General features: G+C 35.7%; 1 protein-coding gene across 8 annotated transcripts in view; it reads right to left on the bottom strand.

Annotated features, from left to right (window-relative positions):
• pnut (septin 7-like protein pnut) overlaps positions 1–24,793 on the bottom strand; it is a 201,757-nt gene that overhangs the window by 97,588 nt on the left and 79,376 nt on the right. For all 8 annotated transcript variants that reach the window (XM_089095255.1, XM_089095253.1, XM_089095251.1 and 5 more), the window contains 2 exons: positions 15,832–15,988; positions 7,273–7,495 (listed from right to left, as the gene is read on the bottom strand). In XM_089095255.1, the coding sequence (XP_088951381.1) occupies positions 7,273–7,495; positions 15,832–15,988 (380 nt within the window). The remainder of the gene's footprint in view (positions 1–7,272; positions 7,496–15,831; positions 15,989–24,793) is intronic.

Raw genomic sequence — 24,793 nt, forward strand, 5'->3', positions numbered from 1 at the left:
GGTTTTTAGATCCTTAACATAGGTACCCGGGCTAAGTGAAAAACTAAAAAGAATTTTACAAAGCAATGGTCTAAGGGTAGCTTTAAAGAGTAATAATACTTTGGGTAGTTTTCTAAATTCTGGGAAGGATCTAACTTCATTGGGGCAACAAAGTGGGGTTTATCAGATCCCATGTACTTGTGGAAGCTCATATGTGGGACGTACTAACCAAAGTTTGGAAATGAGATTATTACAACACAAAGATTCAATTTTTTTGGCTTTAAAGCAAGATTCTAAGTCTGAAGATTTTACTTTAGCCCTTTCAGAACATATTTTTAATTTTCCAGACCATTTTATTTTGTTCGAGAATGTCTCTTTGATTTCTAGGGATCGGGGTTTAAAGCAAAATTTTCGTGAAATTTTTGAAATAAAGAAAATCTTATTCATGAATATTTCTTTGAATCGGGATACAGGTGAATTTAGGCTGAACTCTATCTATGATAATTTATTAAAATCTGACAGAGTAAAGTTCAATTCACCCAATGTAGTTGACCTTTGTCCAAATGTAATATCATTGAACACTAATGAATCGAATCCAAGAAGGTCAAAGAGAATAGCTTCCGCCTTTGCTTTGAAAAGAATTAGAGATTCAAACAATATGTAGTAGTGTTATTTGATTTAGTATATAAACTTTTGTTTTAAATTGTTTTATTTTAGTTTTACTACTGATGACGGTCACTGTATATGTGACCGAAATATCTAGTATTTTTGTGAATTTCTATCAATCACTGTCTATTAAAAGGATTTTATCCCTATTTGAACTTTTATTTATCGTCATGGAAAGGCAGTGTGGTCTCCGAAATTATTTTTTTTAACTTTTTAACTCAGCCACCGTGCAGATCAGCGCCCGTGTTAAGGATAATATGGAGATAAAAAAATTTCAACTTTTTAACTCAGTCAAACTTTTTTTCAACTTTTTAACCCAGCCACCGTGCAGATCAGCGCCCGTGTTAAGGATAATATGGAGATAAAAAAATTTCAGTTTTTTAACTCAGTTAAACTTTTTTTAAACTTTTTTAACTCAGCCACCGTGCAGATCAGCGCCCGTGTTAAGGATAATATGGACATAATTTTTTTCCCAAAGAATCTATGAATATAAGTGTAAATGAGGGACGTAAAACGGACCGAGCTTAACATACCTTGATATTTTAACTCGTTTTCCTCAGCTCACCGAATTTTCATTTACGTATTTATAACTTAGATCAATTTGACATCTATGTTATATAAAAACCCATCGTTTTTGCGCCCTCGTTTTTACTTATATTCATACATTCTCGAGAAAAAATTATTTTCTACTTTCTAGTCCTAACCTAAGTGTGGAATTGCAAGGGGGTTGAGTTGAATGTGGCTGAGTTAAACGGGGGCCAAATTGAATGATGGTTCAGTTAAATGGGATTGAATTAAATAAGGGTTGAATTATACGGGGGTTCATTTAAATGAAGATTGAGTTGCATTGAGGTTGAGGTACACGGGGTTGAACTAAACGGGAATTCAGTTAAACAAGACAGAGTTGCACGAAGGTTCAATTGAATGGGTGGGGGGGGGGAGTTTTGTGGTTCAACTCAGTTAAAGGAAGATTTAGTTACTGATTTTCGATCAGCATTGATTAACTCGATTCTAAAAAAGGCAGGGAATTTTTTTCTCTCCAGAAATAACAAATAATGTGAGATTGGCTTACAAAATACATCACTAAAAGAAACCAACTGAAATAAAGCACACTTTTTAACAGGAGGTATAGGACAGTATTGCCTCCTTTTATCTGCGCAGTAGGATTAGCAGATCTACAAATCTGAGAGGCCGCGTACTTCCCGACATCTGGCGTGCATCTCAGAGCGATAAGTGTGCCAAACACTTCCGACAAGCGTGGCACAGCTAAGCCACGCTTGGTACGCACCACCAGGTGTGCGTGACCCATGAAAGTTGGCGCCCCTCGGAGTTATCATCCCCTTATTATAAGTAAGCCTCGACTTTTTCTTCCAACCGCACCTTGATTAATTGATAATCACGAATCAAAGCCTTGTGTTTCAAGGTGGTCCCAACAAAGTACAGGTTCTTCGTCAATAATGGAAAACTTATCAATATTAAAAAGCGCTTTTACCAGCTCAGTTTCAACATAATGAGTAATTACCTCTTTGGATACTAAAAAGTTAACATCTGGAGAATTGCAAGAGATTACATTTTGACCTGGGTTCGAAGGCATATAGCCAATATAATAAGAGCAATAAATTGCCATATGGTAGTGATACTAATAGACTCCGTAATATGGAAAACCGCCAAATACTTTAAGCTTCAGTGGCTGAAAATAAGCTAGCGATTATGGTCACTGGACACGCAGAAGCCACTACCTAATATTTTTGTGTCGACAGCATCGATTCAAAGGTCCGAAGTGATAAAGAAACCTTGATTATACTACAATGATTTCTTATACCACATTACCTGTCCACTTACAAATGAAAGAGAAATATATTAAAAACGGGTAGAACTTTTTAATAAGATAGTGGAAAATAAAAAAAAATAATATAAAAAAAAAACTTCCTAATACAAAAATAATAATAAAAGTCCAAATATTTCGGCTTCACGTCCGAAAACCTTTACAAACTACTACTACTAACAACTCACTGCAGAACCAAGCCGCCTGAAGCTAACACAGAAACGTACCCTCCTCCTCCATGCCAATCAATTCAAAACCTCCCTCTTAACGTGAGTCCTAAAAACCTCCAATTTCCTCTAAATCTTTCCTTACAACATACTATCACCCCGTTCATTTATCAACGAAAAAAAGAAAACCCAAAAAACTAGCCTGAACAAAAATACAATTATAAAAACGCTACAAAAAAAAATCTCAGATTTAAGAAAAATCAAATATGGATTTTTCTTTTTATGTTTTGTTTGGGCTAGTTTTTGTTTTGTTTGTTTTTTTACTTTGATAAAGGTTTCTAGATGACAAGCCGAAATATTCGAACTAGCATTGTTATTTTTATATTAACAAGTGTTTTCATTTGTTTTTCACTGTTTTATCAAATAATTATATCCGTAAAATATTTTCGTTTCAATCGATTATGCTTGCACATGTTTCTTAAACCACACTACCTTTTCTTCACATTACTCCCTGACATATATTTCTTATATCCGACTGTCTTTTCATTTATTTAAATGAAATAAAAATGTTTAACAACAGGTAGAACCTTCAACGAAAGAATATACATGCTAATAAAAACCCAAATATTTAAAAATGAGCCCAACATTGCCCAATATTATGCCCAACATTGCCCATTGCCCAACATAGCCCAAATATTTAAAAATGAGCCCAACAATGAGCCCTTTTCTGTTTGTAAATGCTTCCAGACACGAAACCCAAATATATGAGATAGGCCTAAAGTATGGCTGAAGTATACTAGTAGGTCTAAAGTATATAAATGTTACTGTGAATGTCAAAAATCTAGTTAATGTTAACATTCACCGGTGAATCTCAGAAATTCCTTTTTCTCTGCTTGGATTCAATTAGCTTTGCGAATCAATTTTTTCAGTCTTATGCAAGCTTTGATGGTAAAAGTTAAAGTTAGGTTAGGTTAAATTAGGTTATAAATCTCAGAAATGGGTGAAGAACCTTACCTAACCTAATATGTCACCATCAAACCTTGCATAAAACTGAAAAAATTGACTGGTAACGCTGACTAAATCCAAGGAAAAAAAAAGGTATTTCGGACCTTCACGGTGACATATATATTCATTCCATGTCTTGGTTAAAGTTTAACCCTTTGTTGTATATTTTCATTTCATTCTAATTATTTTACTTCCAAGTACGCATTTGACTAAACTCTACAATCGGGAGTGGTCTTAACAGCGATTAAAAAAAGTCTCTTTAACTAGCGGAAGTAAAGAGCAAAGTTGAAACTTAAAAACTTAAACAAAAATTAGTGTATTTAGAAAATTGCGCATTCGATCATTGTATTTTATTTTAACTTTAAATTTTTTTACCTTCAAAATTCTTTAAAGCTACTTCTTAAGGTATTATTCGCAATCAAGAAACAAGATTCTTCTTACTATTTGTTGTTGTTTTTTTCTGCAAATTTAGGTTCCCGCAGAGGGGCAAGATATGGGAGTCAGAGGTGAAAAAAAGGTTTTACAGTTTACCCATCGGTTTCACTTTCTAGCTTCATTTGACTGACAAAAAGTACGTTAATGAAAAAAAAGACAAAAAAATCATTTTCACTGTCCTTGATACTTAGAAAAAGAAAACTTTGAAGATCACCTCGTCCATTTCATTTTAGAGCTTCATTTATAACATACACGAGTTTCTTAATAATAATATCACAAATAACTCATAAAATACATCATTCCTTTATTTTTTGCTGTTTTAACTTTTTTTTAACTTTAAAATTTCCTGAAGTTACTTCTTAAGGCAACTTTTGGGGCCAAGGATGTTCCTGCAAAACTGCATGTGACAGATTTAAAACACACAGCACACTGAGTTTTCCGCAAAGGGGCAGGGTATGAGAGTTAACAGTCACCCCCTCCCGGAGAAGGGACGGGGAGAAGTCACCCCCTCCCCGTCCTTTTCATTTTCTTACTTCACTTATAACTGAATGTACTTTTCTGAAGCTAGGGAAGAGATTGTCATTTTCAATGAAAATACCAAAACAGCTATCTTTCAATGAAAATACCCCAAAAAAGACATCTAGAAGGGCACATCCCCTCCTCAATTGACCTCCTGTATTAAGAAACGAGTTACTTCTAAAACTATTTACTTCGGTGTTTGAGTAAGTTTCCACTTCACCAATTTAAACAATCAGATTTCATTTTTTTTTTTTTCAGATTTCATTTTTAAATAGAAAAAAGTTTTCCAGTTCACCAAAACCATGCCATTTCTACTTCATTTATGACTGACATGAGTTTATTGATGACAGAAAACATAACTCACAAAATCACAAACACATTAAGCATTATTCTATGTTATTTCAGCTTAAATATTTTTAATACTAATTCTTAAGGCAACTTTTATGCGTCTAGAAACGATTTTTTGTAAAATATTCTAAAAAAAAATTTCCCAAAAAAATTTTTTCTAAAAATTTTTTTTTAGTTTGATTTTCATTTCCTGCATAGGAGAAGGATACGGGAGCCAAGAGTGAAAATAAAAGTTGGACAGTTCGTCCCAACCTTTTCATTTTCTAGCTTTATTTGTGACAAGCGGTTTATTATCGACGAAAATAAATAAAAAACAAGTATTTTCAGTACCCCTGGTACTTAAGCATTTTATGAAATAAGAATTTTCACAAGCATTTTCCATTGCCTTGACTCCATCTCTTTTATTTTTCTACCTAAATTTATGAGTGACATAAGTTTGTTAGTGACAAATTCAAATCACAAAATCACAAAAAGAATTTAAGCATTCCACTATCTAATGTTATTCTTAACTATAAAATTTATTTATAAAATTAGTGTTATTATATTATTTATAATTAAGTGTTTGTTTATAAAATATTTATGATATTATTATTTACAGTTTTAACTACATTTTATCAATTATATATTTAGAATTTATAAAATAATTATTTAACTTGAATTTTTTTTTAGTTTTAAATTTTTCCTAAGCAACTTTTCTTCATCAAGAAATGAGTTGCCCATAAACAACTTGGGTTTATTTCTGCAAATTTAGCACCCCTGTCTCAATTAATTTCCAACAAAGGGGCTGATATGGGAGCCAAGGGTGAAAAAAAAGTTTCACAGTTCACTCCAAGCATCTCATTTTCTGGCTTCAATTATGAGTTGCATGCGTTTGCTAATGACAAAAAGAAATCACAAAAAAACCAAACATTCCATCATTTCATGATATTTATAACTGCCTAATAAATAAACCGAATATTCAACTGCCTTGTCATAAATGCCAACTATTTTTGACTTTATGATCCTGAATTAGGGAGGCTCTATTGAATCAAGTTGGTGTTATTTGCACGACTACAGTACAGGCTTCATGTACGACCATGTACAATTTGATTTATTCCATGTACCATTTTTTTGTTGTATATTAATTAGTAGTTATTTGAGCAATTATGCTGAGGATTTTAGTGTCCTAAATAAAAACATTAACGAAATGGACGATTTTTTTTGTGGTTTTGAGAGTTCGGCGTACAAGAATAAGTTTGGAAATTAAAGTTGAGAAGACTAAGTCGCTTAGACTAGGAATAAGCGAGGGTGAAGTAGTGATGTTGCAAGATCAATTTAGAATTATTATGAGCTTGCTATGAATTTTGCTAAATCCGGTTCAAGCCAAGCTAATGGCCTTCAGGAGGTAATTAGACCCGATAAACTTGCCTGTAAACATCTCAACTGCACATTCATCAAATATAAAAGAACCCCGAGTATTGCCAGTGTATTTATTAGATTGTTTGCCTTGGGACCTAACAGGCTCCAGAAGGCTGTAGAAAGACCAGCCCCAGTACGTGGCTTGTAAGGCCACGTAAGGCCCCACGTTTATTTCCAGTGCATTTTATTTCAATGTACAACTGCTTAGACCTTGACATAACTATTCCTCAAAAACGATTTTCAGATGGAATCAAAAATAATTTTTGATTTATTTTTTTTATTTTATTTATTATTATTATTATTCTATTATTTTTTGAAAATAAAAAAGGTTGGGACTTTAAACATCCATAAACGGGATACAGAGGCTTGATTGGCAATTGGCACGTTCCCTTGTCGTTCATCCCCTAGTCATGTCATCTGCCTTGCCTATTCGTTACTCAAATTGCTGCCAGATGGGACAGCCACCAAAACAATTAATTATGTTTGTTTATAATACTTTTTTCACGTATTTTGTCAGGTTGAGATGACTCAATCTATGCTAAACAATTCCCACAAAGTTGGAAAAGAGGTGGTAAAGAGAGCTTTTGAGGCAAAGGTTTAAAACTCTTGGGGAATTTGTGAAAGGTTCCCGTAGCAGAAGCTTTAATCAAGACGAGATAAAAGAGGGGGATATGCCGGCAAGGATTTATCCATAATTTTTGCTGGGGGGGGGAATTTCTTTTCAGGGGGTGGTAAAAAAAAACATCACAAATTTGATTATATGCTTTTTAGTTACGTTTTTACGAGTCGGAAAAAAAATCTGGGTAAGTGTCAAACCCGGAAGCCCCCCCATCCCGCCGGATACGGCCTTGTTTGCCGGCGTGTCTTCCTCGTGTGTGCTTCTAATTAACGGACTTCCATTTTCCTCAGTTATATACATTTTGTACTTACCAACAACCATAAGAGTGAATTCAAATCCCTTTTTTACTGCTCTTCTGTACACTTGGTTTGGCAGTGTTGCAAAACCAACATAGTCCACCTCCCTGAATTTTTTCGTCTCTGGAGGTTGAAGGTTTTGGATAGATGCGAGAGGCGCAGATGGAGCCTTGTCGCGTTCCTTCAGTCGCTCCCTCTCTCTATTATCTTCAGAAAGCTCTCGTTTCAAAGCTTCGACCTATAAATAACAGAATATATCAGTGATACTATCACAAGAAATGTGCACCCCTCCAAACGTGAAGGGGAGGGGGTTTTGTTGGTTGAGAAAACATAGGCTGAAGAAAGAAGTTTCAAACCGCAAATTGTTTATTGACAAATCTGTTGATTCCTAGCTCTTAGCTTTGATAGCTGTAAATTGAGTCTTGGATTCTTATTTGCTTCGCAAAAAGTCTGTTCGATACCTTAATGGATCGCCCTAACTCGTCCATTACAGGCACAGTAGAGAGAATATACAGTAGCGACGACAAAGGCTATACTCTCCATTAAAGATATGTGACACAGATCTAAAACCACACAAGATTCATACCCCGCCTTCGCGCACGCGCGATTCCGATGTACGCAACACGATAAGCTTGAGGAAATCCAGTAGCAACTAAACTAGGCTGTGACGACACGGCCCAGAGTCTTTACGCGCGGTATGACATATGTTATGTTTGGAAAAAGAAGTCGCTACTGTATGTATTCTCTCTACTGTGATTACAAGCTTTTTTAGTTTGTGTGGCCAGACTGTTTAGAATTGATTGGATGGTCCTGCCACAACTTATAGAGCTTGGATAGAACCAAATTAACGACATAAAACTAAGTTTTGTTTTATTGAATGGAAGGAGCAGAATTTTCTTTTTAAAGTTCAGGAGAGGGCAGGCCCTAAAAATATTCTCGTATACCTGCTTGGAAAGCAATAACAATCAGCCCAAAGGAAGAATCATTGAATACCTTGGCAGCTTTGAAAGTTTCCTGTTGTGCTAACTATTTTGATCGAAATCTTTGCAGATACAGAATGCACGTAATTTATGCTGTTGATTAAGACAACATTTTGCTTAACAATTAGCAAGAGATAGGTTTTCTTTGTTATAAACTAGTCTCTCTTTAGCTTTTCGAACTGTTGATACATTTAAGATCCCCAATCCATTTTTAACAAAATTAATTCGGAAGCTCACTACAGTGCTGGGAAAATTTACAAATGAGCTCTTTGTCTTTGAGACTGTCAGCCGACGGTGATACTCACAAAATGAAACTGATGGTATTGGATACCCTTAAATGCTACTCATTGCGACAGGAAAACTACAATGATAATTGTGTGTATAAGGTTTTATTTTCTACAACGAATAAAATAAAATAAAAATTGTTTGCGAAAGAGATTCTTATCTATCTTTTCACCGAGCAACGCTTTGTCCCTGGTAGTATAAATTACAATATATACTGTAATAACAATACATTATACATGCATACTATAATAATAGGTTTAATCCACACTTCAAGGAAACCAGCAGGCCAACACGTGGGGGATACAAGTTGGCAAAAAATTTTACTTTTGGTCAAGTAGTGTTGAAGGGTTTGCCCAAGTTTTTTTTTTTTTTTTTTTTTATGCAAGCAAATACTTAGAAACGATCTATAATCAGCTTTATGGACAGGCACACATTCGAATAATATCACTTCTAGGCTACTATGGAAAAAATTAACACCATGCTAAAATTTGAACGCAAGTTTCTCTCATTCGTAACACCGAATCTATCTATGTATAAAAAAAAAAAAAACATCTAACTAAAAGTATGCTGAGTATGCAGCTAAACGAAAAGCAGGTCGTCTCCGAATAGGGTGGAAAGAGGCCACAAGGAAGGATCTAAAGGAAATAGAACCTTACGGGAGGGATTCAAGACAGGGCTGTAGCCAGAATTTTTCCGGGGAGGAGGGATGTTTTTTCAGAAAAAATAAAAAACGCATCAAAAATTTGTTTATAAGCATTTTTGTACGTTTTTACTACGGGTTGGAAAAAATTTCAGAGGGGGGTCAACCCCACCTACCCCAACCCCTGGATACTCCTCTGGTTCGAGACTGGAACTTTGGATTGATTAGGGGGGTGGAGGAGCATTTGCAGCTGCGTAGGCTTCAGGCGGCGTTGCAGCGTGGTGTTAGTAGTAGTACTAATACATGCAGATAGAGGTGATTTGTTATTCTGGGACATGTATGATTACAAGACACGAGAGAGTTCTTATTGGGCCAATTCTTCCATACCACCTCTGCCCCCACCCTCCCACGAGATAAATCTTAAGTCATAATAAGTCAAATGAAATATCAAATTAGCTTGACTGTAAAGGATACACGAGTTCCGAAATTTCTAGAGGTGTGGTTTCCTTAAATCACACAAAAACGAATATAAATCAAATTAGGAAACGCTAGAATCCTTTGTCAGCCAACCGTCTAGGGCTAAACGAAAAGCAGGTCGTTTTCGGTTGGGGTGGGAGGATGTGGTAAGGAAAGATTTGAGGGAAACGGGAACTTCCAGAGAGGATGTAAAGGGAGGCTTTGTATAGATTGGGATGGAGCTCTGTTGCTCACTAAGTTTAGTAGTATTATGAAAAATAGAAAACAGCACAGTCTGAAATTTAGCCCCCACGCTCCGGAAAGTGTTTATCATAAAGGATATCTTTACCTTTATGGTACTATATGGTTCATTTTCCAGTTTACACTGTTATTTTCACTTGATTTAGAATAACTGGCTCCAGGTTTGTGCCCCTCCCCCCAGGATTTTGACAAAATTGCGCCACTGGCGTACTATGTGCACAAGTGTGACTACTTTTTTAGGGTCAAGAATAAAATTATATTTCAATGAATAAACTAGTCTTGCAATCAGGAGAGTTTAATAATCGCACTGTTGCAATAATTTCAACATACTAGACCATAATTTATTTACATAAATGAGCTAGTGAACTTCGTCTAACAGAAGATGCTTCATCTTCTGTTAGACAACACCCAATTCCGACTAGTTCAACAGTAGCATCGAATTAAACTGAATCAAGTGGGTTACAAACTTTCTATCCTGGGTGTACTTTATGCTCCCAACGGTGTCGCAGTTCTGGCTCATGTGACTCCAATCTTTGGGTACCTGCACTTCCAAATTTTACTTTAGGTGTATGAGCCAACTACTACTAACCACCCATTGCACCACCAAGCTGCCCAAGGCAAACACCGCTGTAAATACTCCTCTAACTCAATCTGCTCCTAGCGTCACTCTTTACTCCCTGTCATGAGGTTTTAATAGCTTTCAAATCTTGTGTCCTTTTCCCATCTTACTCATGGACGGCCCCACTTTTCGCTCTTCCATGAGATGAATGACAAAAAAGCAATATATTTGACAACCTATCATCCTTTACCAGTACAATGTGCCCCAAGAAAGATGGATCGAACCACACCATCTTAACCACATCGACCCTAGTGATTTATCACTATGTTTAGTGATTTATCACTATTTCTAGTGATTTATTATATTGTATAGAGAGAGAAATCCCTAAATCAGCACATAAATCACTAGATTATTGAAGAAACCCACTACATCAACCAAATAATCACCAAAATCTAGTGATTTTTTCCACCAGATGGCAACCCTGCATCGTACCCCATGATTCAAATTAGCGCGCAAATTTTTGAGAGGTCTACAAAAGAGAAAAGCTATTAGACACACAGTTGAAGTTTGCATTTTGAATTCTTATCAAGGTGGCAATTTAAGTTATCCTCTTATATCAACGATCTGTTTTCATGTCAGAGGTATTAATCCTGAATATCTTCTTCGTTCAAAAAAAAAAAACTGAAATTAACTCTTTGGTATAATGGTACTCATTTTCAAGGCCGTACCCAGCCCCCCAAAATGTTTGTTTGACTCATAAAAACGTAACAAAAATAGGTACTTTCCCATTATATGGGTATTTACAAGGAAACCAGTAACGAAAAACCAGTTTTTGACGGGTTAATTCAATAGAGGAATACAATCCATAGCGTGGTTTTCATTGCGTATACGATATTTAAACTGTTATTTTTTGGGGTTTAGGGGGGGGAAGGTACCTAGGTTAGGTTACGTATTTAATATATTCAATGCTTTACCCCCCCCCCCCCCTAATGTGCAAATATATAGTCTGAATTTGTTTATAAACTATTATATATTCATCCTATTTTATTTTATTTCATTAGCATTAACCAAACTTGACTTTTTAGAAAGACCCATATAATGGGAAATTACCCAAAAATAGATATAAACAAATTTTGTATGCGTTTTTTGAGGTTTTTTTGTATAACTCCCTCCCCCCGAAAAAATCTTTGAGTAAAACCCCCTCCGAAAAAAAAAATTCTGGGTACGGCCTTGCTCATCTCATATCAATCTCTCTCGAAAATTACTCTGTTAGCGCGTCTTTTGCCTCCACTTGATTAGTGACATTAGAAAAATCTTTACTCATCCTAAACCAAAGTTAAATCAACTCTGATATCAAGCAGCTCTTTGTCCATAATTTCTTAGTCTGCCTTTTTTGATCTAGAGAATCGGGAGCTTCAACAAACAACTAGGAGGAAATAGACAGCAAATTTCAGGAAGTTGATAATTAAAGACTTCTTTGAATTTGAGACGTAAATAGACGGAAAAAATTTATTTCCTTTCCTCATATGTCAAAGTTAGCAAGTAAACATCTTGGCACAAAGTACGGGAAACAACATTCAATAAATATGGTCGTAAATAATCCACTACTCTGGATTTGAATGTATTATTGTAATTTTTTGGTACTATCCCATTATGCGGGCCTTTCTAAAAAGTCAAGTTTGGTTAACGCTGATGAATAAAATAAAATAGGGTGAATATATAATAGTTTATAAACAAATTTGGGCTATATATTTGCACATTAGGGGGGTAGGGGTAAAGCATAACAAATATTAAATAAGTAGCCTATCCTAGGTACCTTTTCCCCCTCCCCCTAAATCCCACAAAACAACAGTTTAACATTGTATACGCAATGAAAACCTTGCTATCACTGCCTGCTCTATAATAGTTAAGACGTCAAAAACGGGTTTTATCATTGCCTACTCTATAATGATTAGCCCGAGAGGCCCGCGTAATGGGATAGTACCAATTTTTATTAGGCTGATGCTCACAATTGAAGGTTCAATTTCCAAATGAATCAATTTCATAAGAAGATTACCTTTCGGATTTTTGATCATATGTACCAATTATCGAGATTTCGCCCTATTCCAAAAACAAAACGTGTAGCCTACACGAGCTGACGCGCAGTATGTTTAGCACGAAGTGTGCCATGCGTTGCACGAAAAGGCACGGTGTGGTTGAAGTGTACCACGCAACGTGGAACAGGTGATGCACCGAGATGTCAAGCAGGTGGTGAAGAATGGGCGATTCCTTTCCAATCACCGGGTTGGGAAAAAATTCGGGATTTTTGTTTTAATGAAAACGTTAGTGCACCCGGTACGATTAACCAAATAAAGTCCAAAGGGGGAGGGATGAAAAACGCCCCACCCTTTTTCAATCAAGGTAGAAAGTATTAAGCAGAAACATTTAATTATATTTTTCACGAATTATATAGCTGATTTTTACATTCTTTTCCGATCTAATAAAATTTTAGAATATTGGTTCAAAAGTTTTTGCAAAATTCCAATTTCCTTAACTTTTTTTTGCATTGTTCCGCATGGACTAAGGACAGCTAAAACAAGAGCTAAATGACAAATGGTAGTAGTTGTCTATCAGTACAGCGGACGAGAATGAAGAGCCACCAACTGAAATCGCTTTGTGTCTGTCCTCTAAAACACTGAACAAATTCAGAGATAAAACCTTCTGCTTTTCTTCTTTAATCTTTATAACAGCCGTCATTTGTACCGTTATTTCTTAACATATTTCTTTTGTCATTTTATTGCTTTTTGTTGTTTTTTTTTACTACACACCGGCAATCCATTTATTTTTTATTTTTCTCTGCCATTCGCGTTTTGGAATTATTATGGGGTCATAACAATTGTGGCAATTCGTCAAAGTTACGTTTCGATTAACAATTGCTTGAAGTACCAAGGACAGTGACAATTAAATCTGGTTGCTCAAACTGGCTAAGTGGAAACTTACAAAGTAATACATAAATATACACACAACAAACACACACACACATATATACATATATACTATCTTTATAATCGAGCAATAATTGTGTATTTATGTATGTATGTATTTTTTCGCGAAAACGGCTCCATATTTTTTCGGGAAAATTGGCATCCTGGGACACTTTCGCCTAAAAAACGATCTAGACAGGTCAGAAGTTTGAGAAAATTCGTTAAGAGTCTTAATTTTAGGGGGGGGGAATTATGTTGATGACGCCATTTTTATATACATCAGTATGGCAACGACACTGCCACAGTTGTCACACTTATGTGGAAAAATTGAAGATTTTCATGTATAGAGAAGTTTATATTAAATTGGTCAAAGAGTAAAAAACGGTAATTACAAAAATATTTATATATATTTTAACAAGGCATTACAACAATTCAAAAGCCTTAAAAAAAAGAAAACCAAAAGTTTGAAGCTTAGTAGAAATCATTGATAGAAATTGGACTTCCTTTAATAATCAAATATTTTGAAAAGACACAGCAGAAAAAAGAACATCTATTTGAATGCAACCAGTTATATCGATGTCAGAAGGAAGGCCCAAAAAACGAAAATTTGCAATTATTACAGATAATGATTCTCTGTTTTGACAAGGGATTACAATAATTCAAAAACCTTAAAAAAGAAAACCAAAAGTTTGAAGCTTAGTACATATCGTTGTTAGAAATCGGGCTTGATTGATTAATCAAAAATCTTTGAACAGGCTTCAGTATGAAAAGACATTAAATTGCGTAAACAGAAAAAACTGGTAATTGCAAAAATATTTGTATATATTTTAATAAGGGATTACAATAATTCAAAAGCCTTAAAAAAGAAAACCAAAAGTTTGAAGCTTAGTAGATATCGTTGTTAGAAATCGGGCTCGATTCAATAAACAAACATTTTTGAAAAGACTCAGTAATGAAAAGACATGAAATTTTCTGCGGTTAGAAGACAAGCAACAATGAGAATCCATATATTAGCAAGCCTGCCGCGTGCCGAGTGCCGGGGCCAGGCGGCTGGTAATTGCTAAAAATATTTGTATTTATTTCAACAAGAGATAACAGCAATTTAAAAACCTTAATAAAGAAAACCAAAAGATTGAAGCTTAGCAGATATCGTTGTTGAAAATTGGACTTGCATTAACAATAAAATATCTTTGAAAAGACAACAAATTGTCTGCGGTTAGAAGACAAGCGACAATGAGAATCCATATATAGAAACCTGCCGTGTGTCGAGTGCCGGTGCTATGTATATATGTATATATATATATAGTACCGGGCCCCGGCACTTGACACGCGGCAGGCTTCATGGATTCAGCCAGAAGCGTCACTAGCCTAAATATTGGATGTGGGGCAATGAATTTTATCGATATCACCCATCGATTACTTAATGAAATAAATGAATTATGGAATTACTTAATGAAATAAATGAATTATGGAATTACTTAATGAAATAAGTGAATTATGGAATTAATTAATTTTTGTTTCGTACCGACTAAGACTGATCTTCTTTCGCTGATTTTACGTCATACATTTCCATCAGCCATTTTAACCTTATAAAAAAATTAAGACCAATAAACAGTGCTTCGAAGCTCAATACCAACTCAATTTATTTTTTACCGTCTGACTGAAAACATTCAGGGGGTATCCCTCACACTTGACGGACCCTGTCAACAGCTTATGAAGGAGTAGTTTTCCTTTGAAGGTGTAGTTGTCTTTGGGAATCAGTAGATAGTTAAAGTTAAAGTTCGAACTTCCATGGACGAGAAGAGTCGCTAAATTAAACGAAAAAGTTTCGCTTATTTCTTTTCATGATTCAACGCGACAAGACTGACAAAATATGGCATCTGCCCTAAAAATTTCATAATTTTGAGTCAAATAAACGGAAAACAATCTTAGGAAGTCGCCGTTTTCAGGCATAAATGCACCTAAGATACGCGAATGGGGAAAACTGTTTTTATTGTCATGTCTTTGGTGCTTAAAAGGCATAATAATTGATCCAAGGTCTTATCTAGGGCAGGTTACAGGATTTCACCCCCTCCCCAAAAATATTTATCCGACTCGTAAAAACCTATCAAAAATGCATATAAATAAGTTTTTTCAAGTTTTTTTTTATTGTAAACCCTCCTCCACCTCAACAAAAACCATGGATACGGCCCTGAATAGATCATATTAAGATAAAAAGATCAGTGGCGGATCCAGGGAAGAGGCGAGGGGGCGCCCCTAACGTAGTCTAAAGTAGTGTAGTTTACTTAATTGACGCAAGTTCGTGCCAATTAAACTTGCTCCAAACGCAAGTTTATTGGATCAACCTATTTTACGCCCCCCCAGAACAAATCCTTGATCGGCCCCTGAACAAGATACCCCTTCCACCTCTTGTAAAAGAAAAGCTAGTACCTTAGCTCCTAAGCTACTCGTAATCTCCTTTAGAGGAGGGGCTGGGGCAGGAGCCTGTGGAGCTACATGGTTTTCCTTGTTACTTTGAAGGCTTTCTTTCAAACTTGATATGCCCGTTACACCAACAGAATTTGACGTGATTGTGGCCGATGGCATGCTAAAAATAAATACATTAAATTATACGTTATATTACATTACATACGTTATATTACACGTTACGTTATACGTAGCGTTACATATTATACGTTACGTTGTATTACAATTTTACTTTAGATTACATAATTAATTAATACTTTAAAAGGGTGTTATTTACATAAATAAACAAATACATAAACCTCCGGAAATGCACTTCTTTATGCTAAACAATTTAAAAAATACCGAATATTTATATCGATACCAACCAACAAAAAGAAAAAAAAAAAAAATAGCACGGTCTCATCCTTGCTGAACTTGGCACGAAACTTCAAAAACCACTTCAAAATACGCACAACTACATTCCCCTCACTACCACCCTTTAAGAAAAAAAGCAATATAAGAACAAAAAAAAGTAAGCATACAACTTTATAAACAAAATTAACCATTTTAATGCTAAAAACATACCACCATAAATCATAGTTGTTTTTGGCAAAAAAAAAACAAAAAAAAAACACATATTTAGACATCTAGATTAAAAAAAAAATGGTCCAAATCTGTAACAGGTGAAAACCACAGAAAGAAAAACATATGAAAATCAAGGCCGTATCCAGGGAGGGTTACCCGGTTTGAACCCCCCCCCCACCCCGAAATTTTTGACCGAGTCGAAAATAAGTCGAAAATTAGTAAATCCTAGGTAAAAATCAGTAAAATTAGTCGGAAACTGAGTCAAAAATTAGTAACCCCCCCCCCCCCCGAAAAAAAATCCTGGATCCGCCCTTGATGAAAATATAAAAGAAAGATCACCTTAGTCCCGAATTAGTATTGATTACTATAAAGCTATATTTTTTTTTTAGTTTAGGTCGCTTACTTTTTAGCTAAATTATTTTTCAACTAATTGAACGGTTGACAATGGTGGAGGTTAGTGTTTCAGGTGAGTTTTTTCATGCTTTCTTGCCTCTAATTGTATATTCTGACTGTTCTATTAATACGAAAACCTTAAACAGAATCCTTTTTCCTGTTTCTGTTGTTTTCCTACCCGTTCTCCTTCTGTGAATTTTCTTTCTTGTTTTTTGACGACGTTACTCAGGGCAATGATTTTCAAAATAGGAACCAGGGTGTTTAGGTAAATTTTTCTAACTAACAACATAACGGAAAACCTTATACTAATACAGCTACTAAAGGCTCAATAAGATTTTACTAGCAATGACATTTAGCTAGCGCTAATCTGAGCCAATTCCTAGAATTTTTCAGCCTTTCAGAATATCCTATGAAAAATTATAAGTCCCCTCCCCCCGTCTTTCACAAAATTTTCAGGCCCAATTTTAACAAAAATTTCATTTATTAATACAACTATTTTCAAATTCATTAATTAATAATTCTTTTTTATTATTATTATTTCATTATTTAATCATTATTAATCATTTCAATTATTATTATTTAATCATCTAATTATCATTATTTAATTATTTTCAATTATTAACTACGTCCTCTACTTAATTTCAATAAAAATAATTCTTCTTGCGATTTTCTGATAGGCTGAAAAATTTATGACGCAGGTATTTTTTCGAACACCACACTGCCTTTCCATGACGATAAATAACAGTTCAAATAGGGGCAAATCCTTTTATTGGGCAGCGAAAAAAAAAAACAATAAAAAATACTGGATATTTCGATCACATATACAGTGATAGTCATCAGCAGATATACTCTGTACTCTAGTATTGGCTTTGCCTGTAAATTGGCCAGGGAGACGCCGGAAGAAGATGGCTTCAAAAACCCTGAGGAAGCTGGCGATATTTGAACTTTGTTCATGCTTACTTCCATGGGTATTGATTACTACAACTTAGTACAAGTACAAGTGTTCAACTTGTTGTAACATTTGCTGTTCGCTATTGTTAGTACATTTCAAAACTTTAAAGTGTATGTGTCTGTTCAATATCGTGGTATTTGTATATATATAAAAAAAAAAAAAAAAGTGACTGGTTCCTAAAGGGTTTTCCTTTCAAAAATAGTTCCTTTTTAGGGATTTGACGAAAGACGTTGGGTAGGATTTGACTGGTTGGACTTGGAAAGGCCGTTGGATTTGGTCTTGGACTTTGGTCTCGAAAATTGGCCAGTGATATGCCGGAAGAAGATAGCTAGAAGTCAAAGGGTTCGTGGTAACGTACTGTAAGTAAGGAGTGACCCGGCTCAATAGTAACCGAGCTGATTTCAGCTGATTTAAGCTGATTTCAAATATGTATGTTAAGCTTAGTCTTACCCATTTAAGCGTTAAGTGCCTGAGAAAATTTGCCTTATTTTCAAAATAAGAGGAAAATATCCCCTAAAAGTCACAAAATGACACCATAAGATTCAGCGTATCAGAGAACCCTGCTGTAGAGGTTTCAAGCTCATATCTAAAAAAAAAATGTGGAATTTTGTATTTTTGCCAGAAGAAAGTTCACCGAGGTTGTTTTTTTTTTCAGGGGCAATCGTATCGACCCAGTGGTCCTAGGATATTGGGAGATGGCACATTTGAACGGAAATTAAAGTTCTAGTGCCCTTTTTAAGTCACCAAAATGATTGGAGGGCAACTAGGCACCCTCCCATGCCCCTTTTGTTCTCAAAATCGTTCGATTAAAATTTTGAGATAGCCATTTTATTCAGCATAGTCGAAAGGTCAAATAAATATGCCTTTGGAGATATCATGAGCCCCCATATCCCCTGGAGAAAACTCTTTAAGTTGCAAAATTTGCCCATTGTTTACGTATAGTATTTGTTATTGGGAAGTATATATACATTTTTCGGGGGGGGGGGGTTGAATTTTCTGCTGGTGGGATGTTCCATAGGAATAATTTTCCATGGGGAGGGAAGTTTTCAGGGAATTAATTTTTCAGGAGAAATTTTACACTCGAGGAATTTGCCAGAATTCCTTTACAGAATTCGTCTTTTGTCTTTCTTTCTCTTTGCCGACTTAATTTTACGCTTGGAGATGTTAAGGGTAATTGTCCGGGTAAAATTTTCACCAGGATTGAATGGCTAGTGGATACATTCGTGGGGAGGAGGGATTTTTCCGTGGAGGTGTAGCCAGATTCTCTGACATTATTTGAAAAACGAACGGAGATTAAATAAAAAAAGGTTTTTCTCAACTGAAAGTAAGGAAAACACTAAAACTTAAAACGAACAGAAATTATTATGTGTATGAGGGGGTTACCCTTCCTCAACACCTCGCTCTTTACGCTAAAGTTTGAATTCTGTCCGAATTCTTTAAGAAGGACTCCTGAAACACTATAATCGTTTACTCAGAGCAATAAGAAGCTTTTTTAAGTACTAAAAAACTTTAGCGTAAAGAGCAAGGTGTTGAGGAATAGCAACCCCCCCTCCCATATACGTAATAATTTCTGTTCGTTTTGAGTTTTAATGTTGCTCCCTACTTTCAGTTGAAAAAAAACTTGTTTTTCTTATTAATCGTCTAAAGCAGCTGGTGATGTTAGAACTGTTACCTTGATTACTAGCATGACCATCGCTAACTGCATGTTTCCACCACTCGATCAACAACTGTTGGATCAAACTTTACTGATAATTATATTTCCGCGAGAAAATTCTCACTAAGAGTTGTTGGTGACAATTTTTCCACGTTGACTATGATTATACTAGTGTTTCACAAAATTATTAAAAACAATTTTGGTTAGTTAAAGACAATGATAAAAGACCATAATGTCCAGCGTCAAAAGCATAGTTACTGGACTTCCCAACTATGCTGAACAAAATGGCTATCTCAAAATTTTGATCGGACGGCCTTGGATAAAAATGGAGAAGAGAAGGACTAGTTGCCCTCCAATCTTTTTGCTTCTTAAAAAGGGAACTATAATTTTCAATTTTCGTTCAAATGGGCCCTTTCCGGATATTCTATGACTATTGGTTCGATGCATCACCTCTATAACAATAATAATAATAAAAATAATAATAATAAAAAAACGCATCCGTCATCTTTCTTCTGGCAAAAAATATAAAATTCAATATTTTGTCATATGGGAGCTTGAAACCTCTGTCATAGGGGTTCTCGGATACGCTGAATCTGATGGTGTGATTTTCATTAAAATTCAAGACTTTTAGTGGGTGTTTCCCCTTTTTGAAACACCAGTTTTCAAACGCTCGTAACTTTTGATGGGTAACAATAAATATAATTAATTTTATATATTTGGAATCAGCATAATAAGGCAATTCTTTTGATGTGTCTATTGATATCAAAATTCCGTTAGAGTTTCGGTTACTATTGAACCGCATCGCTCCTTACTTATAGTTCGTTACGACAAAATGTTGATTATGTTTCTGCAACCGGACATATTGTTTGCGGAAACAGGCCTTGTTTTGCAGGGTAAAGCTAAACGAGTGTTGTCGTGCAATGATTGGAATCTAAAGCAGGACTCGCGTGTCAATAGCCTGAGTGCTTCTATGGGTACTGATAAGATCTTCATTAGAGATAATTCCAACTAATGACATTACTGAATTTCGTCTGCCCAACAATGACTAAATGTTTGCTGCCATCTAGCAATCTTGCTAAGTATTATGCCCTTAAATATTTAAATACATTCTGTTAATCTGTTAATTGGTGAGGCTTAATCCCAGTAAATTTTTGTTTTACCTGATTATATTTGAAAATATTTTCAAATTCTTCAATGACGTTCACCTTTAAACAAAAACAACGAGATGCCAGAAGGAGGTCTTACTTCAAATTTTCTCGTGAATGGCGTCAATTCACGCCATGGCGTCAGAATGGCGTCAATTCACGACATGACGTCAGAGTGGCGTCAATTCACGACATGGGGTCAGAACGGCGTCAATTCATGACAATGCAGGTAGGAGGGGGGGAGTTTAATTTTATTTTAATGAAGATTCAAAAAAGGTATATTTCAAAATCTAGAGAGGTTACTTCTCTATCCTCCAATTGTCACCTCTCACTGCTAATCTTATTAGCTAGGTCGAATTGCGATCCACCTCATCTCGACGGAAGCAGGATTCGACCTTTGAAGTCAATTCCTGTGCAATGTGTGTTTCAAATGTGATAACCATTTACAATAAAATTGGAAACAACTTATTTTTAACCAAGATTATATAAGGCTTATGACAATCGCAGAGTAATAGAGAAAAAAAACTAAAATTCAATTCAATTGATAAAACACACAAACTAAATTATAATGTCAGTAGAATGCTAAAACTGAATGTCTGTGCATCACGGTTAACTTCGCTGTTACATTGGGACATCAAATTGATGAACCATTCTAGAATAGTTCTAGCAATACTAGCATAGCTATACCAAGGGGTATGACAGGCAAGGAGCTCCAAAATGAAAATGAAGAAAAGAAAACGACCGGATACAGATACATAGTAAAACTTACAGTAAAAGGGTTGAGAAAGCTACTAAATAAGGTCACTGAATTCAAAACTGTAAGATTATCTTAAAGATGAAGAGCCAAAAACAACCATTGGGTTAAGACTGATCAGTTGCGGATCTAGAGGGGGGGGGCGCACCCATAACGTAGTCTAAAGTAGTGTAATTTACTTAATTAATGCAAGTTTGCCTTGAATAAACTTGCTCCTAACGCAAGTTTATCGGATTAACCTATTTTGCCCCCCCCCCAGAAAAAAAATCCTGGATCCGCCCCTGAGACTGCTGGGGAACTATTCTAATACACCTTAAGACATTCTTCTCTTTCTGACGCATTTTAAAAGAAATCGGTACTTGTGCATTATATCCACTCTTTTTATATCTCAAACTCAAGACGCTTTGAACAAACCCGTTTTACGAGATGATTCAACACACTGCTGTAGATGTATAGCGTGGTTTTAATTGCGTATACGATATTTAAAGTCTTGTTTTTGTTTTTTTTTGGGGGAGGGGGAAGGTACCTAGGTTAGGTTACGTATTTAATATATGCTATGCTCTACCCCCCCACCCCCTAATGTGCAAATACATAGCCCAAATTTGTTTCTAAACTGTTCAATATTCATCCTATTTTATTTTATTTCATTAGCATAAACCAAACTAGCAGTATATAAAAGAGTGGGTATAATGCACAAGTACCAAGAAATCTTTCATCCTAGAGTAGGTAGTGCCGTCAATTGGGGGGAGGGGAGGCAAGGAAGCCTGTGCCTCTGGGTCCCCCTCCTCTATGATTTGAAAATTTCCTTTTTAAGTGTATTTTCATTGAAAAAAACCCTAAGTGACATTAACGTTGAAAAAAAGGACAAAATTGCCCATCTAAAAATAGAAAGACATCCTTTCTAAAGATAGAAAGATTCATCATCCCCTGAATAATAAAAATTTCATTTGCCCCCCCCCCTAAATTTTCTTGATTTGGTGCCGCTGAGGGTAGGAATGGATCGCATATGGTTAATCCCTGCCTGTATTTTGGATGGTATTTGATTTTCTTCAGCTTCTTCAGCATAAGACCAAAACACTGGTTGTCACGATAGGGTTCTACCTACAGCGAAGTTTTTAATGACATCATTACACGTAGCAACGGCAATAAGTCCTTGCGCTCTGATTCTAATTAAGTTTAATTACACACCACTCAAAACTGGCACAAAGCCATTTGTGCCGCAATTATTTTTAAAAAGCTTTGATAGATGCATCAATGAAATCGTGTTTTTAACAGTCATGGCGTATTTCCAAAGCTATCGAATAGGGTCTTAGGTCAGAAGTCATTGAGTTTAATTTCCACAGCTGAGAATGTCAGTTACGCACTCGTGGATAATACCCTACGCATAACGAATGCGCAATTCACATGCGGAAATTGGGCACCAACGCTGGAACTATATGCGCCCTAATTATCGGAAAACAAACAAGAAAGCAAAACTAAATATGTTCACAGTAATAAATAATAACTCAACCAGTTTAAAGAGCGATAAATTTGCTTCTACGGTGGTTACACTTTAATCAACCTCGGCAACAGTTCAACCTCACTTGAACCAACTTCACTCAACCTCGCCAAACGTCGGGATCGCATATTTATGGTTCTGATGTTGAGAGCAATCAATGTCAATCAACAACCGAATCCTTTTTGTCTCAAAATCCGCTCAAAACCCATGCTTCCCAGTTTCCCAACTTCGACCACATGGGAGGGAGGGAGATACCTCAAAGGATGCATTTTAACGCCAAAACATCCTAGCTCTAATTGAGCCTTCGGATAAATACAAAATTAGTTCTAAGGGAGATACGCGGGGAGGGTGGTGGTAGAAATTGATGTATAATCCCTTTTGTTTGGGGCGGGGTATTTTTTTCGGGGAGGGGGGTACAAACAAACTTTAAAAAAACGCACAAAAACGTGAAATCGGTATTTAATCCCTTTTGATTTCAGGGAATATTTCTCGTCTACGCTATTATTATGGCAGTAAAGAGCAACATTAAACCGCAAAATGAGCAGACTTTATTTCGTACAGGAGAGGGTGTTGCCCTTTCCTCATCCCATTTCCTCCTCATGGTTGCAGAAACTTCGGAGGGTGCTCATTAGATCAGAAATTGAAAGTTCTAGTCGTTTGTGTACAAATCAAAAGTGACTGGAGACCCACCAGCCGCAGGGGGGGATTTCTCACAAGGGGGTATATTTCGTAGGGGGGGGGGGTAAACACCAAGACCCATTTGAACCAGCAAAGCAATAACTTTGTTCATTTTAAGTTTCAATTTCACACTTTACTTCCATCAGATAAACTTTCTTTGAAGTAATACAGGGTTGCCAAGAAGTCTAGATACAAGCAAACTTTAAAATTTAATGACATTCTAAAAAACGGAATTTTAATATCAGTAAATACATCAAAAGAATCAGATTTTTATGCTGATTCTAACCATATAAGATTCATCAAGTTTAGTGTTACTCATCAAAAGTTACGAGCCTGAGAAAATTTGCCAGATTTTTTAAATAGGGAGAAAACACCCCCTAAGATTCAAGGAATCTTAATGAAAATCACACCATTACATTCAACGTACCAGAAAACCCTACTATAGAAGTTTCAAGCTCCTATATACAAAAATGTCAAATAAAATATCAAAATTTTTATGTGTCCAGACTTTATGGGCACCCTGTTTATCAACAGATGGGCCTGGACCTAAGATGGGTCAAGGGGGAAAACCTCTCGAGATTTGCGGGCAACAAGGGCACGAAACCCCTTCCTTTCTTGCCCGGTGAATTCTTGAGTAACTTCCTGTACATGGTTATCGGCTATAGGCTAAAGCAAATAAAACACCAAACCTTTCAAATAATGAACTTGCTAGTCCCTCTGAAACAATTTACACTTCTAAAAACTTGGAAAAAATCGATCGTTTTATACTTTTGCACCCTTAAACTCTGGGAATATTTCCTACCAGCTAGTAGGCTATACAGAGTAGAATAAAATTACATGACTATCCCAAATTTTCACCTTGCACCTTCTGTAATAATACGTCCAAGCAATGCAATTTAGCGGTGAGACGGTCCTACTTTTTTCCACTTGAAAGGCTTTTAACGTCAATGAACTGCTAAATTCTCCTTTGTCACACTACTTTGTGTTCAACCTCTAGGGAAGAAACCGAAGAATCAAGGCTGCTACGAGAGTAACTATTGATGAAATAGCAAAAAATGCTATAAATATTGACCAGCCAAGTGGGAGACCAATCCCAATTAGAGATCTTTACCGATGGAGGCTATCAGATATTAATTTTAATAAGATTAATCCTATCCTTTCCCCCTTTCCCAATAAGTATCTTTCTAAAATTTATCATAGAAGTCGTTCTGGAACAAATGGACTAAATTTCCTTGCATTCTCATATAAGTTTTCTAATTCAAGTAGTTCAATTCCCCAGTCCCCTCTT

The sequence above is a fragment of the Artemia sp. Qi Xiang Cuo genome, chromosome 10 (genome assembly GCF_049724085.1).
Source record: "Artemia sp. Qi Xiang Cuo chromosome 10, ASM4972408v1, whole genome shotgun sequence".
NCBI lineage: Eukaryota > Metazoa > Arthropoda > Branchiopoda > Anostraca > Artemiidae > Artemia > Artemia sp. Qi Xiang Cuo.